This window comes from Capra hircus, chromosome 13 (genome assembly GCF_001704415.2).
Source record: "Capra hircus breed San Clemente chromosome 13, ASM170441v1, whole genome shotgun sequence".
NCBI classification, from domain to species: domain Eukaryota; kingdom Metazoa; phylum Chordata; class Mammalia; order Artiodactyla; family Bovidae; genus Capra; species Capra hircus.
Window position 1 is genome coordinate 20,429,936 of NC_030820.1, and position 17,207 is coordinate 20,447,142.

Sequence of the window (17,207 nt, forward strand, 5' to 3'; positions counted from 1 at the left end):
CTGGGAAAGATTGAGGAGAAGGGAGAGACAGAGGATGAGACCATTGGATGGCATCACTGACTCAGTGGACACGAGTGTAAGCAAACTCCAGGAAATAGTGAAGGTCAAGGAAGCCTGGTGTACCACAGTTCATGGGGTCACAAAGTGTTGGACATGACTTAACGACTGAACAACAAAAACCAGTGTAACAGAAAAAAAACAAACCAAAAAAAAAAAAAAATTGGTGTAACAGTTATTTAAATCATTCTCCTAAACATGGCACCCTCAATGTATAGTGTGTGTTTGGTGTTGGGGGCGGGGGATGCTATCAGGATTCCTTTTTTCTATAATTACCCCTGTGACATAACATTTAATCCTTTTGTTCTGCTGCTTTGGAAGGTTAACTTTTGAATGAGCTGTTCAAGGACAAGAGCCACCAAGACTACATCCTTTTTGTCAAACTTTTCAAAGCCCTTTCTGGTCAGTTTCAGAGTCCTCTTGGGTTTGTTATCTGATCTATATCTGTCCTATTAGAAGAACTGGCCCTTTCAGAGGCCCCCATCTCTCAAACAATGCAAGAGGAAATTCTTTATATTCCCTGTGTTGCTTCCAGACTTCCAAACTTCAGAATAAGACATTTAGGGAATTTCCTGGAAGTCCAGTGGATAGGACTTTGTGCTCTCACTGTCAAGGGCCTGGGTTCAATCCCTGGTAAGGGAACTAAGATCTTTCAAGCCATGTGGCTAAAAAAGAGGAAAGAGTCTCACTTAAATTCAGCCGTTTCTTAAATGCAAAATGACCTTGGGCCCTCTAGGGGTGATGCAGAGCACAGTGAATTTTGAGGGCCAGGTATTTTGAGGTATTTAGAAAGGACATCTAATATACCAATTGGCAACTCCCCTTATCACCATATATAATAATATGATCAGAAGTAATTGAATTATGAATTAATAAAATATTGTCTATAAACAGTTCCTAGTAATAAAGGAAAATGCATTTTAGATTTAAGTTAGGTAAGTAAGTAAAGTCACTCACCCGTGTCCGACTCTTTGCAACCCCCATGAACGGTAGCCAACAAGGCTCCTCTGTCCATGGGATTTTCCAGGCAAGAGTACTGGAGTGGGCTGCCATTTCCTTCTCCAGGGTATCTTCCCAACCCAGGGATTGAACCAGGGTCTCCAGCATCGCAAGCAGACACTATCGCATCTGAGCCACCAAGGAAGCCCATTTGAGATTATATTCACACAAATCAGGACACTAGATTACCACTTAGTTCAATAAAGTCATAACTTACAAATTGATAAGTATTGACTTGCCCCAAGTCTCTGATTTTTACCATGTGATGTTACGACAGAGGCAAGGACCTGGCCCATTTCTTAATTATCACTAGTGCTATAGAAATTCTTCCAGTGATACATTGAGCAAAAGGAGAAATGATAAAAATGTTAAGTTTCAGGAAGGACAAAATATATTCAAAAAGGTTAATATATACTTATATTTATAGAACTGTCCATTCAAAATTAAATAGGTTCTAGTTTGTATGGCACATGCTTAAGGCAATTTACACATCAGATTGTCTGCTTAGTCCTTTTCTTTATTATTAATGCTTAATTTTAAAATGCATTTTTATGATATTATGTTATTATAAAAGTTGCTGAGAGGCATTATCATTATTTGGTCTATAATTTTATTATTTTATTATTTTATTAAACACATTTTAACTGTCCCAGGGTAACAATTTCGCTCTCATTCCTGTTACATGCTGAACCTCAGTCTTTATAAGTGGTGGTACACTGCTTATCAATGGCAGCTTTTGAGAATAACCTCAGACAATGTTGAATAGAGGAAACAATGATACACGCAAATATCCCCAGGCATTAAAAAGTAGGAAATCGGTGTAGATGAGCAGACTTAGCAAATGACTGCCCTCTAAACAGACTTACCAAACTCTAGATAATACCCTTCATTTGAGCATTTCATACTATTTTAGCAAAAACATAGTCATGTACTAAGGCAGTAATTCTCAATGTGTACACATGCTGGTGGTCAGTCATTTGTAAAATGGGACACAGGTAATACGCAAGAACAATAGTTAAAATGAACCCAAGTATTTTTCAGTGATTTCTTCCCTTTTTGAGCATAGCTTCAAGATTCTCCCTGTATCAGTGTCCTATATTTCTTCTGACAGGTCTTACTGAATAGAAGACAAGAAAGGTAAGGCTGTCCCAGGTGTGCCAGGCATTTTGCTGAGCAGTTCGTGTGACACTGAGGATGCTGTGATGGGGAGTGTGTCCATAGGAGAATGTGTCCAGCAGAATGTTTCATCCAACATGTTGTGTAGTGAGAATCATGGGCTTATGTTAACAGCTTAGCAAAGGTGGGTGCACAGACCTTGATGGCAGAGATACTTCGATAGTGCAGACAGAGGAAACAGTGCTGACACGTGCTGTTATCTTTTATTGTATATAATAGGAAAATAAATCTCAGGATGGGAAAAACCTTGCTGTTAGTTTCTATTAAAGTATAAATTAGCAGGCTGAGAAGGCACTCTGTGAAATGCAAAGGTTGACACTCAGGAGAAGGAGCTAATCGAATATGACCTTCAAATTAGACTTTCCCTTTAGAATATAATAAAAGAAGGAAAAGAAAAGTGACCTCAAGTTGAAGAGTTATGCTGCTAAAAATTAAAATCAAGCCACAGTTTTAGGATAGAGACATGGGAATTTGCAAAAGAAGATATTTCTTACACCTGCCTAAAAGCAAGCTAGGTACAAAGTCACCTTGAAAAAGAACCAAAAGTCAACTCTGCTTTAAAGTCTGGCTCCCAAGCTGAATATTACTTCTTAAAAAGAGAAAAACACTTAATATATTCATAGTTAAAGCAACTTTTTTTTTCCATTTTTATTTTGTGAAATCCATCGATCTATTTTCCTGATAGATTTTGGCTTTAACACTTTGTTTAGGAAGCCTTTTCCTGTCATAAGTAGCAAAATATTCTCACTAGTTTGTTATCACATAATTTTGATTTTCAGATCTAACTGATTAATACAGTTGTAATTGATTTTGTGTATATGTGGTAAGAAGTTAGAAACTCATGATATTCTTTCCAGGTACGAAGCTGGTTATTCCAACACTGTTGATTCAATACTATGCCATCTCTTTGTTGATTAGACATGCTTTCGTTATCATTGTTAAGTTTATGTTTACCTTTATAAATTTTCTATAGATGTGTAAGAGAATGGCTGCTTCTTAGGTGAAACAAAGATAGATAGATACACAGAGATGATAGAAACACAGAGATAAATCACGATCCTCTACAGCCTTACTCACTGTTATTGACTTAATTTGACAATTTAGGAAAAAGACATTTTTCCTCCAGTATAAAGTCTCAGTTTGGTTTCCTGTTTTTATTGCTCTCAGCTTCTATATTTCAAAGCCGTGTGGTGGAATGCATGAAGATTCAAGACAGTTATATGTGCTGGAGGAATTACAATGTTTATCAATTTTAAATATCAACCCTTTATACTTTCCTGAAATCTTATTTTGTTTGTTTATAATACGGACATCCTTACCACTTTAAAAAGAAATACTTTAACATCTTATTCATCCCAACAATGGAAACCGTGAGAGACTTTATTTTGGCGGCTCCAAAATCACTGCAGATGGTGACTGCAGCCAATTGCTTCTTGGAAGAAAGCTTTGACAAACCTAGACAACATATTAAAAAGCAGAGACATTACTTTGCCAACAAAGGTTCGTCTAATCAAAGCTATGGTTTTTCCAGTAGTCATGTATGGATGTGAGAGTTGGACTGTAAAGAAAGCTGAGTGCTGAAGAATTGATGCTTTTGAACTGTGGTGTTGGAGAAGACTCTTGAGAGTCCCTTGGACTTCAAGGAGATCCAAACAGTCCATCCTAAAGGAAATCAGTCCTGAATATTCATTGGAAGGACTGATGCTGAAGCTGAAACTCCAATATTTTGGTCACCGATGTGAAGAACTGACTCATTTGAAAAGACCTTGATGCTGGGAAAGATACAAGGCAGGAGGAGAAAGGGATGACAGAGGATGAGATGGTTGGATGGCATCACTGACTCAATACACATGAGTTTGAGCAAGCTCTGGGAGTTTGCGATGGGCGGGAAGCCTGGCGTGCTGCAGTCCATGGGGTCACAAAGAGTTGGACACAACTGAATGACTGGATTGAACTGAACATCAGTTATAAACAGCTTATGGCTGGATTTTTTTTTCTATAATCTAAGACTTTATAAATCAGTGCAGTTCTTTCACATCTACACAAACCATTTTTTGTGTACATTTTCTATTTGCCTTTTGTTTATGTGTTTCATTATTTACCCTGTTAGCTCTGTCTTCATTTAGATTGATTGTACTTCCTTTACTTCTTCTTATTCCCTGTGTTTCTACATTCTAATTGCTATATTTTTCTGTAAAGTGGATACTTAATTTTTAGTAAATCTCTATAAAATATTTATCCATTTTTGATGAAAATTAATTGCATACTTTAAACTACCTATCCCTCCAAAAAAAAAAAAAAAAAGACCTTTGGCAAAATTTTACTGACTTAAACTAACCCTCTCAAACAGCTCTATGACTTACTACAGTTAGGTGCATGTTGTAAATGTCATCTACTTTCCCGGCAATTCTATTGTTTAAAATTCCTTAGACATCATCAGTATATAATTATCAATGACAACTATCAAAAAGCATGATCTTTGCTCAGTATGCTTTATTAATCTCTATTGTTATTCAGTCGCTCAGTTATGTCTGACTCTTTGCGACCCCATGGACTGCAGTATACCAGGTTTCCCTGTCCTTCACTATCTCTCAGAGTTTGCTCAAAGTCATGTCCATTGAGTTGATCATCCACTCAACCGTCTTACCCTCTGTGGCCTCCTTCTCCTCCTACCCTCAATCTTAATCCCTGTGCAGTCCACTATATTTAATTCTTTTTGTTTAATGTGTTCATTAGTTTGCTCTGCTCATGGCCACTATAGCAAACTACTTTCTCCAGCAGTACATACCCAACCTGTGTGTTCTAGGTATGCAAGTCTGCATCAATAACTCCTAACATAATGACTGACCGGGCTTTTCATGGAATTCTTTGATTAATTATAAGCTGGTGACACAGGCATAGATTCTTCTCTATGCTGTCCATCTCTTACAGTTATTCCAGAATTCTGCTGGGAACAGTCAGTTTTGTGTTTTGTTTTTTTTTTTCACCTGTGGATATTTGCAAATTCCTCAGTTTTGTTTATGTAATTTCAACCAACAGTTTGCATTTAATTTAAAACTTCTATGTCCGATGCAGGATACAGCATGCTTGGGGCTGGTGCACGGGGATGACCCAGAGGGATGTTGTGGGGAGGGAGATGGGAGGGGGGTTCATGTTTGGGATCGCATGTACACCCGTGGTGGATTCATGTCAATGTATGGCAAAACCAATACAGTATTGTAAAGTAAAATAAAGTAAAAATAAAAATAAAAAAAAAAAACTTCCAGAAAGAACTTACCATTTTTGTACATTGGTAGATATGCTCCTAATTGTCCAGTGTTTCTGTGGGTGGAAACATTTTTGAGTTGTATAAATAAACGTATGTTTTCAGTTAGCCATCAGAACCAGAAACCGTTTTTACAAATATTTACAATTCTTCAGAATACACTAAAAAAGTAAATCAAATAATAATTCCATTTTTTTCCTGTTTGTAGTTTTACAGTCTAAAACTTCCTTCCTTTTGAGGGAAGATCCTTTGAAGGCATTTTAAAGGTAGTCTGTACAGTGATATTACTAATTGGGATTTAAAAAAAAAAAACTTAGAGGTATCAGGCTAACATTGAATACTACATAGGTCATTCTGCTATTAAGGGGCACTTTAATTCTGATTACTCCTAAATAGTCTGTCTCTTTCAAAGCATGTGAAGTTAATGTTGTCAGTTCAGTTCAGTTCAGTTGCTTAGTCATGTCCAACTCTTTGTGACCCCATGAATCACAGCATGCCAGGCCTCCCTGTCCATTGCCAACTCCCAGAGTTCACTCAAACTCACGTCTATCAAGTCAGTGATGCCATCCAGCCATCTCATCCTCTGTCGTCCCCTTGTCCTCCTGCCCCCAATCCCTCCCAGCATCAGAGTTTTTTTCCAATGAATCAACTCTTCGCATCAGGTGGCCAAAGTATTGTAGTTTCAGCTTCAACATCACTCCACCCAATGAATATTCAGGACTGATTTCCTTTAGGATGGACTGGTTGGATCCCCTTGCAGTCCAAGGGACTCTCAAGAGTCTTCTCCAATATCACAGTTCAAAAGCATCGATTCTTCAGTGCTCAGCTTTCTTTATAGTCCAACTCTCACATCCATATATGACTACTGGAAAAACCATAGCTTTGACTAGATGGACCTTTGTTGGCAAAGTAATGTCTCTGCTTTTTAATATGCTGTCTAGGTTGGTCATAACTTTTCTTCCAAGGGGCAAGCATCTTTTAATTCCATGGCTGCAGTCACCATCTGCAGTGATTTTGGGGCCCCCAAAAATGAAGTCTGACACTCTTTTCATTGTTTCCCCATCTATTTGCCATGAAGTGGTAGGACCAGATGCCATGATCTTAATTTTCTGAATGTTGAGTGTTAAGCCAACTTTTTCACTCTCCTCTTTCACTTTTATCAAGAGGCTCTTTAGTTCTTCCTTGTTTCTGCCACAAGGATGGTATCATCTGCATATCTGTAGTTATTGATATTTCTCCCAGCAATCTTGATTCCAGCTTGTGCTTCATCCAGTCCAGCATTTCTCATGATGTACTCTGCACATGAGTTAAATAAGCAGGGTGACAATATACAACCTTGGAGTATTCCTTTCCCAGTTTGGAACCAGTCTGTTGTTCCATGGTTTTTAGTTTTGTTTTGTTTTTAGATGGTGAAAAATTCTGGTAGCACGCCACCTCCAGCTTTTTAGAGACTTGAAATAGTTACACTTTGGGGCCATATCTAAGTTGGTACACAGAAATCAATGTAACAAAGCTAAACAAAGGTCTGATTCACCGAAGAAATATAACATCCATAGGCAACCATGCTTTTATATATATAGAAGTATTATTGGGTTGTCACATTGCCAGACTCCATTCTTTCACTGACAACCTGGGTGTCTGTGTTCCTCTAATACCTAAACCACGAAGAGTTGATTTTTTTCTGTTTGTTTTCTTCCCTATTGTTAGGTGTATACTGTTGACGAATCTGGACTAAACATCCTCATGTGGTCCATGATTGGCAATAAACGAACTGGTTGGATGTACGGACATGTTCCTCTCTCGAGTAACAGTCCATTTAAAGTGGCATTTGAAGCTGATTTGAGTGGAAAAGAGAACATCTTTATTGCCCTTGATGACATCTCTTTTACCCCAGAATGTGTATTTGGAGGTAAGCAATTCCTTCTGAAAATGGGCGGTACAAAGATAGTTTTCGATATCTAAATATCAAAGAATTGGGAATTTCTGAGGAATTGCATTTCTTTTCATGTCCAGTCTTACTCATACACTGTAGAAAGAGCAGTATACACAGCTGAAGATAAAGTTTTTCTCTCCATGAGACTTTATCATGAAATTTCCATGCATTCTAGGCAACAAAGTAGCTTTGACTAAAGAAACCCAGAGAAAATTTCGTTTTTTCAATATAGCTTTGTTGTCTACTTTTTCTTTTAATTTCCAAAGGTTCACAGCAACTGCCCAAAGACTCTTCTGCTCACCTGTCTTTTCCATCCAGATTAATTTTTCCCCTTCTGTTTCTGTATTACAATCTAGAACTCTTATTCTATTGCATCAAGGAAAAAAAGTCTTGTCATTAACTCTTTTTCTAAGAAATCATACCTTTAACAAAAATCTGAGTTTCTGATGTTCAAGATGCTTCCACTTAAGTGGCTATTTGTTCTCATATAAATCCTTCACTTTATCAACATTAGAGAGTAGGATCATTGCCTTTCAAACTGTCCATTAATTTTGTATGCTGCAACTTCGCTGCATTTATTTATTATTTCCAACAGGGAATGTTTTTGGTGAAGTCTACTAACATGAAATATACTATCACATTACCTGCAAATAATAACAGTTTTACTTCTTCCATTCCAACGTGGATGCCATTTACGTTTTTTCCCCCTGATTGCTGTGGCTAGGAATTCAATCGTAGAAGGCAATGGCAGCCCACTCCAGTACTCTTGCCTGGAAAATCCCATGGATGGAGGAGCCTGGTAGGCTGCAGTCCATGGGGTTGCGAAGAGTCAGACTCAACTGAGCGACTTCACTTTCACTTTTCACTTTCATGTATTGGAGAAGGAAATGGCAACCCACTCCAGTGTTCTTGCCTGGAGAATCCTGGGGACGGGGGAGCCTGGTGGGCTGCTGTCTAAGGGGTTGCACAGAGTCGGACATGACTGAAGCAGCTTAGCAGCAGCAGCAACAGGACTTCAATATTATATTGAATAAAAGTAGACAGAGTGGGCATCCTTGTCTTGTTCCTGATCTTTTTGGAGGTAAAGTGTTTATCTTTTCATCATTGTTATAACATCAGCTGTGGGTTTGTCTTCTATGGACTTTATTATGTTGATATACATTTCTTCTATATCTTCTTTGGGAAAATTCTTATCAAAAAATGGATGTTGATTTTTCCAAATGCCTTTTGTGCATTTATGGAGAGGACCATATGATTTTTATCCTTTATTCTGTTAATATGGTGTATCACCATGACTCAGTTTCAGACTTCAGTCATCCTTCCATCCCTGGACAATATCCCAGTTGACCATTACATACAATCTTTTTAATGTGTTGTTTAATTTGGTTTGCTAATATATCATTGAAGATTTTTCATTCATTTTCATCAGGAATATTGACTTGTAATTTTCTTTCTTTGCAGTGTCCTTATTTTGTTTGTGTATATAATTCTGACCTCATAGAATGAGCGTGAAAGTGTTCTCTCCTCTTCTGTTTTTGGAAGAGTTTGACAAGTACTGATATTAGTTCTTATTTGAATGTTTTGTAGAACTCACCTGTGAAGCCTTCTTATGCTGGACTTTGGTTTATTCGAAGGTTTTTAATTACTGATTCTCTTTACTAGCAACCATCAGCTCAGATTTTCTATTTCTTCCCGAACCAGTCTTGGAAGGTTGTGTTCAGTTCAGTTCAGTTCAGTTCAGTCGTGTCTGACTCTTTGCGACCCCATGAATTGCAGCACGCCAGGCCTCCCTGTCCATCACCGTCTCTGTTACTGAGAATCAATCCATTTCTTCTAGATTGTCCAAATTATTTGGAGTATAATTGTATGTAGTAATCTCTTACTATCTTTTGTACTTCTGTGTTATCAGTTATAACATCCCCTCTTTCATATATGATTTTATCTGAGTTCTGTCTTTTCCTTGGTGAGCCTAGCTAAAGATTTTTCATTTTGTTTATCATTTCAAAGAACCAGCTCTTGATTTCACTGATCTTTTCTGTTGTGTTTTTAGTCTCTATTTCATTTATTTTGGCTCTAATCTTTGGTATTTCTTTCCTTCCACTAACTTTGGGCTTTTTTAATTCTTCTTTTTGAACAATCTTTCCAGCTACATTTTTGTTGTTGTTGTTGTTGTCATTAAATTGAAAGAAAATAGATCTTCGGGGAGTGAATGCAATTCAAAAAAAAAAAAAAGAATATATTATCCCGGAGCATCCCTTTTAACTTGACTTGGTAAATATAAAATGACAGCAACTAGCAAAGTGCCAAACAAAATAATGAAATTCATACGGAATTCATGGGGAATAGGCAGCCACAAGTTCTCCTTGTTTATATTATCACTGCTAAATAACAGTAGCTCTCACCTCATTCTTGAATAGAGAGTTTTCTTCTTTTTTCCCATCTCTGGATGTGAACAGAGAGTATTACTCTGGAGCATTTCCAGGACTGGTAATGAGAATATTCTCTTGAAGGCAAATTATTTAACAACGGAAATATTTGTCTGTTTTCATCATCTTCATCATTTATATTATCTCCAGTGATGTATTCTATATGCCTAGAAGAGTCCTGTTATATAGGAAATACTCAATAAACATGTCCTATGAATAAACAATAAATATGTCAAATGAAAAGACGAATAAGTAAAAGTCATCAACTGAATTTATATGATACCCCTCTTCACTACCACCAATGAACTCTGCCTCCAGTCTTATTCTCTGACCCTTGTTTTGGAAAAAGGAAAGAGACAGCGACAGACAGAGCTGTGTGAATTGTCCAGTGTACTCTGTGTGACTGTATTGAGAGGTAGAAAGATAACAATTTTACTAAAACTTTGGAGACATGAGTCTAAATCATGACTGTATCACCAAACTCTTATATAATTTTAAGTGAAATTTAAACTCCTTAGATCATGTTATATCATCAGGGAGATGAAATAAACAATGTCTTCTCTCTCTTTTAATTCTACTCTCTTATGATCATATGGGACAGGCTTTGTAAAAGAGGATTAGAAAAGCAGAAGGAAGGGATAGAAAATGATCTAGAAAAGAAAATCCAGAGAGAATGATGAGGAAGTTCAGAGGGTCCAGGAGTTAGACCAGAAATGTCACTGTGGGAAGACATAGAAGACTTCTCATTACTTACTGCATTTGTAAACTTGAGTAAGTCTGCCCTTCATTTAACCAAAAGTGAAGGGAAAGTTGCTCTGTTGCATCCAACTCTTTGTGACCTCATGGACTATACAGTCCATTGAATTTTCCTGGGCAGAATACTGAAGTGGGTAGCCACTCCCTTCTCCAGTGGATCTTCCTGACCCAGGAATCAAACTGAGGTCTCCTGCATTGCAGGCAGATTCTTTATGAGCTGAGTTACCAGGGAATCCCATGTAACTAAAGTTTGTTGTGAATCGACTGTGCTGCCCTGAATTTAGATTGAAAAGACATATGTGCCTATAATATTATTGCCAGCTCTATAGAAGTTTACTATCTAAGGACATATTGGGAAAACAATGCATCCTTAGAAGCTTAAAATAGTAGTAAATGTAATTGAAACTCTCTTAGCTCTAAACTATGGTTCTAAGACAATTTCATTTGACTTGAAGGCAGCATCAGGCATAGAGAAGTAGTTTATTGAGCCATTAATGAATATTCCTGAGAAATATTCAAGGGTGTGCTGGTAAGCTAGTTCTCAAGAGGGAAAAAACGCCCCGTGTGTAACATTTTCCTATTCCCTTGGTGTCGATTTTCCAGCATCGTTAATTTTAATTTACCAGTATGACGTCACTGCAGGTTGGTGGGTTTAAGAGGAAAAGCATGCCATCATTTTCTTTACATAGGCTGCTCTACACATACGTCAGAGGAAGGATCCTCACTGTTAATGGTGTTTGCTTTCTACCAACACCACGCAGGAGTGAAGACCACAGCTGTGGTCCAGGGCAAAGAATCAGTTCTGTTCACTTGCTGTTGTGTCTGGCTCTTTGCGAACCCATAAACTGCAGCACACCAGGCTGCCCTGTCCATCACCAAAGCCTGGAGCTTACTCACACTCATGTCCATTGAGTTGGTGATGCCATCCAACTATCTTGTCCTGTCATCCCCATCTCCTCCTGCCTTCATACTTTCCAAGCATCAGTGTCTTTTCTAATGAAGTCAGTTCTTTGCATCATGTGGCCAAAATTATTGAAACTTCAGCTTCAGCATCAGTCCTTCCAATGAATATTTAGGACTCATTTCCTTTAGGACTGACCGGTTTGATCTCCTTGCTCTCCAAGGGACTCTCAAGAGTCTTCTCCAACACCATAGTTCGAAAGCATCAATTCTTCAGCGCTCAGCTTTCTTTATGGTCCAACTCTTACATCCATCTATGACTACTGGAAAAACAATGGCTTTGACTAGACAGACCTTTGTTGGCAAAGTAATGTCTCTGCTTCTTAATATGCTGTCTGTGTTAGTCACAGTTTTTATTCAAAGGAACAAGCATCTTTTAATTTCGTAGCTGCAGTCACCATCTTCAGTGATTTTGGAGACCAAGAAAATAAAGCCTCCCACTGTTTCCGTTGTTTTCCCATCTATTTGTCATGAAGTGATGGGACCAGATGCCATGATCTTAGTTTTTTGGATGTTGAGTTTTAGGCCAACTTTTTCACTCTCCTCTTCACTTGGAGGTGGTTTCATGTTTGGAAATGCATGTAAGAATTAAAGATTTTAAAATTAAAAAAATTAAAAAAAGAGGCTCTTTAGTTCCTCATTGCTTTCTGCCATAATTTTGGTGTCATCTACATATCTGAAGTTATTGATATTCTGCCTGCAGTCTTGATTCTAGTTTGTGCTTCATCCAGCCTGACATTTTACATGATGTGCTCTGCATGTAGTTAAATAAGCAGGGTGACAATATACAGCCTCGATGTACTCCCTTCCAATTTGGAACCAGTCCATTGTTCCATGTCCAGTTCTAACTGTTGCTTCTTGACCTACATACAGATTTCTCAGGAGGCAGGTAAGGTGGTCTGATACTCCCATCTCTTTAAGAATTATCCACAGTTTGTTGTGATCTACACAATCAAAGGCTTTAGCATAGTCAAGAAAGCAGAAGTAGATGTTTTTCTGAAACTCTCTTGCTTTTTTGATGATACAACAGATGTTGGCAATTTGATCTTTGGTTCCTCTGCCTTTTCTAAATCTAGCTTGAACATCTGGAAGTTCATGGTTCATGTACTATTGAATCCTAGCTTGGATAATTTTGAGCATTACTTTGCTGGCATGTGAGATGAATGCAGTTGTGTGGTAGTTTGAACATTCTTTGGCATTACTTTTCTTTGGGATTGGAATGAAAACTGACCTTCTCTCTTCCTGTGGCCACTGCTGAGTTTTCCAAATTTGCTGGCATTTTGAGTGCAGCACTTTAATAGCATCATCTTTTAGGATTTGAAATCACTCAGTTGGAATTCCATCACCTCCAAGCTTTGTTCATGGTGTTGCTTCCTAAGTCCCACTTGACCTTGAACTCCAGAAAAAAGGCAAAATGGTTGTCTGAGGAAGCCTTACAAATAGCTGAGAAAAGAAGAGAAGCAAAAGGCAAAGGAGAAAAGGAAAGATATACCCATTTGAATGCAGAGTTCCAAAGAATAGCAAGAAGAGCTAAGAAAGCCTTCCTAAGTGATCAATGCAAAGAAATAGAGAAAACAGTAGAATGGGGAAGACTAGAGATCTCTTCAAGAAAATTAGAGATACCAGGGAACATTTCATGCAAAGATGGGCACAATAAAGGACAGAAATTGTATGGACTCATCAGAGGCAGAAGATATTAAGAAGAGGTGGCAAGAATAGACAGAAGAACTATACAAAAAAGATTTCAACGACCCAGATAACCATGATGGTGTGATCGCTCACCTAGAGCCAGACATCCTGGGAGTGCAAAGTCAGGGCAAAGATGGGCATATTTATTTCACATAATGTATCCAGAATATTGCTAATGAAAACTTAGCCTATTATAAGGATATTTATAGCATTTATATCAGTTGATATTTTCAAAGCCCCAAAACGTCTTGATTATGAATAGCCATAAAGGGTGTTATCAATTGTTTTGTGCCTTTATTTTTTTTCTCAAATATTCACTTTGAAAGCAGTATTTCTCACTCCATTTGCTTATTCCAAGCATACCTCAGGCAGCATATTCTATAGACTTTGCCTTCTTCCCGCAACCCCCTACCCCCAGTTCCCTTTTGTTCTTCAAACTCTAGTTCAGGGCTTCTTATGACTCATCAGAATCTCTCTTATGGCTGCATACCCAATTTGTCTAATTTACTCACACATAATTATCAACTTTATCTTCTAGTCCCTACTATAGTGTAAGTTCTAAAAAAGTATTTCTTGCATTTTTCTAACTCATATAGTAACAGAAAGATTTTTTTTGTTTTACTGCAAGCAACAGTATCTGACTTAGGCTAACTTAAAAGGCAGAAAATAAGTCTATTGAAAGAATATTAGATTACTCCAAAAATCAAATGTAAAACTAAGTCTAAGGCAGAAAAACAAGCAGAAAGTGAGTAAAACTGACTACACCAGTGGGTTCAGTTCACTTCAGTTCAGTCACTCAATCGTGTCTGACTCTTTGCGACCCCCTGTATTGCAGCACGCCAGGTCTCCCTGTCCATCACCAACTCCCAGAGTTCACTCAAACTCACATCCATCGAGTCAGTGATGCCATCCAGCCATCTCATCCTCTGTCGTCCCCTTTTCCTCCTGCCCTCAATCCCTCCTAGCATCAGAGTCTTTTCCAATGAGTCAACTCTTCGCATGAGGTGGCCAAAGTACTGGAGTTTCAGCTTTAGCACCAGTCCTTCCAAAGAAATCCCAGAGCTGATGTCCTTTAGGATGGACTGGTTGGATCTCCTTGCAGTCCAAGGGACTCTCAAGAGTCTTCTACAACACCACAGTTCAAAAGCATCAATTCTTCAGCACTCAGCCTTCTTCACAGTCCAACTCTTACATCCATACATGACCACTGGAAAAACCATAGCCTTGACTAGATGGACCTTTGTTGGCAAAGTAATGTCTCTGCTTTTGAATATGCTATCTTGGTTGGTCATAACTTTCCTTCCAAGGAGTAAGGATCTTTTAATTTCATGGCTGCAATCACCATCTGCAGTGATTTTGGAGCCCCCCAAAATAAAGTCTGACACTGTTTGCACTGTTTCCCCATCTATTTCCCATGGAGTGATGGGACCGGATGCCATGATCTTAGTTTTCTGAATGTGGGTAAAACTGCCTGATTCCACTGGCTACGAATACTTCCTTCAGAGCTGACCTGTCTACTTCCCTGCCATCATATGAGTATTCTCTAATTGTGCCTTTATCTTTCCCTCCAAATTAGAAGAACTTATTGGAAGCATACTATTGACCAAGCCCTAGTCAAATGCCCATGCTTCAGAGTCTTGTAAGTTACTCTTTCATTTCTAATTTTCACATCATCCATCACCTGGATGATCACCATTCCTCTACTTCTTTAAAAAAATTCATAATCAAGCCTGAATATTCTGTAACCATATGGTTCAATTTATATGGTTGACCAGAAACAATAAATTATCTATCTATATGCCAGTGGTGAGAGAGGAAATAAAACTGAGACTAATCAAAATATAGTAATTCAGACCAGCTATAAAGAAAAAGCAAAATACTTATAGACTCTCAATTGCCTGCTAAATACACTGCTTACCCTTTATTACTTCCATGGTGGCTCAGAGGTTAAAGTGTCTGCCTCCAATGCGGAAGACCTGGGTTCGATCCCTGGGTTGGGAGGATCCCCTGAAGAAGGAAATGGCAACCCACTCCAGTATTCTTGCCTGGAAAATCCCATGGACAGAGGAGCCTGGCAGGCTACAGTTCATAGGGCCGCAAAGAGTCAGACACGACTGAACGACTTCACCTTACCCTTTATTGCAGCTCTTGGCTTAGCTATGTGATTCTGGTTCTAAAATGATCCCTTAAAACAGAACTTCTTGCCTTTCTCTAGTCTTGTCCTATATTATCCTATATTCTCTCCTCTCATCTCATTGACTTTAATCTTACCACTTCCCAGGCTGGGAATGCCCTGTCCTTTATCTCCTCTTGTTAAAACCCTTTTTCACTTTCTAGGGCAGAGCAAAACCATCTTATTATCCTTGAATTTATCCTTGATATTCCCAGCAGGAAGCTAAACTCTGTTCCAGATTTTCTTAGACTTAAGTTTGCAGCTCTCCTGTAATATATCTTACGTAGTATTTTGTGATATGTGTAGCTTATTTTCTGTCACTTTTAGTTCCTTTACATTGAAAAATTTCCATTATCTTATTTTGTAAAGAAAATTTTGGTGTGTGTAAGTGATCTTTAATTTTAGGTTGATGGATAAAAATATAAATTTCAAAAAAAATATGATATAGTGTAGATATCCATTTTATATCAGAAGTGGTATCATAGCAACTATAGATAAATAATTTAAAACATAGTTTTAATACATGGGTCCATTTTATAATACTGATTCAGTGAGTCATTCATGGGCCTAATCTTTAAAGGAATAGTAATGAATGTACAAAAAGCTGAAGGAAAAGTATTGTCTGTCCATTCTGATTCACTTACTGGTTTATAGAATATTATTAGGTTTTAAATCTATTACTGTGGGTTGTGAAGTCCTCACAGTCTGTCAAATGATAGAATAATTCCTCTTTATTCCTGGAAAGGACATTAGATCAGAAGAGAAAAACACAGGAACCAGAAAAATGACATTAAAAGCGAATACCAAGCCAACTTATAGGAGTAAAATCTGGATTCCCTTTTAACTACATTTGGAGGAGCTTGTCTGTTGTATTGTGAGGTGGTTCTTACTTGATTTCCTGCTGATTCTCAGACTGGAAGGAATTTTGTTGAATTAGGGGCAAGAAATCCAAATGACAACCATGGAAAAATCAGTCCCAGTAGGAACCATACTCCATTAGCCTGGATTTGACATGTGCCTCATATTGAACATAACAATAAACCACACTTCACTGTCCCAACACTCTGTCTTAAAGGTGAATGCTCTTATGTGAAAAATGATGTTTACCACATAATCATGTATATTTTGTACCATAGTATATAAATAAGTGCATAGTAAAATAAAATATGGAGATTGTTATTTCTCTACTGCACAGTCAGTTTGAAAATGATTATAACCTTTGCTGACTCTTTTCTTTTTGCTTGCAAATACTCAGCAGGCCAAATGTTTTACCAAGCCAAGTGTATCTGAGGGATCCTGGGAGTTTTTCAATAGCCAAGGTCAGTCTGGGCCTGTTTAGTTCTCTTGGGCTATTAAAGTCTGTTTCTATTACAAGTCTCCTAATTCCCTGGAAGACATATGTTGTTATCTGGAAAACATTCAGATCTATGAAAACACGGGTGTTTGTCTGTTGCCTAAGAAATAGAATAAGAAAGTGACACTCATTAACTAAGAAATCTATTTTAAGAAAAGCTTTATTTCTTTTCATTGAAAACAAGTGACTTCAACAGAATGACCATTTTTCTGATAGCATCTTACTGAGAACATTTTACTCAGCAAAGACTGACCACTCTTTTAAGTAGGAAAATAGAAAATAAAAAACAACTTTCTTGTCTTAACAAAGAGTAAATAAATGGGTTTACATATATGAGTTATCATTTTCACTAATATGAACTTCCTCAAAATAAAAAATATGAGGTTAGAGAAATAAGCAGTTTTTTATTAGAAAAAGTT

At 37.7% G+C, this 17,207-nt stretch overlaps 1 protein-coding gene across 1 annotated transcript in view; it reads left to right on the forward strand.

Moving 5' to 3' along the window:
* MALRD1 (MAM and LDL receptor class A domain containing 1) overlaps positions 1-17,207 on the forward strand; it is a 597,692-nt gene that overhangs the window by 446,254 nt on the left and 134,231 nt on the right. Inside the window, exon 33 of the mRNA XM_005687912.3 lies at positions 7,205-7,406. Within this exon, the coding sequence (XP_005687969.3) occupies positions 7,205-7,406 (202 nt within the window). The remainder of the gene's footprint in view (positions 1-7,204; positions 7,407-17,207) is intronic.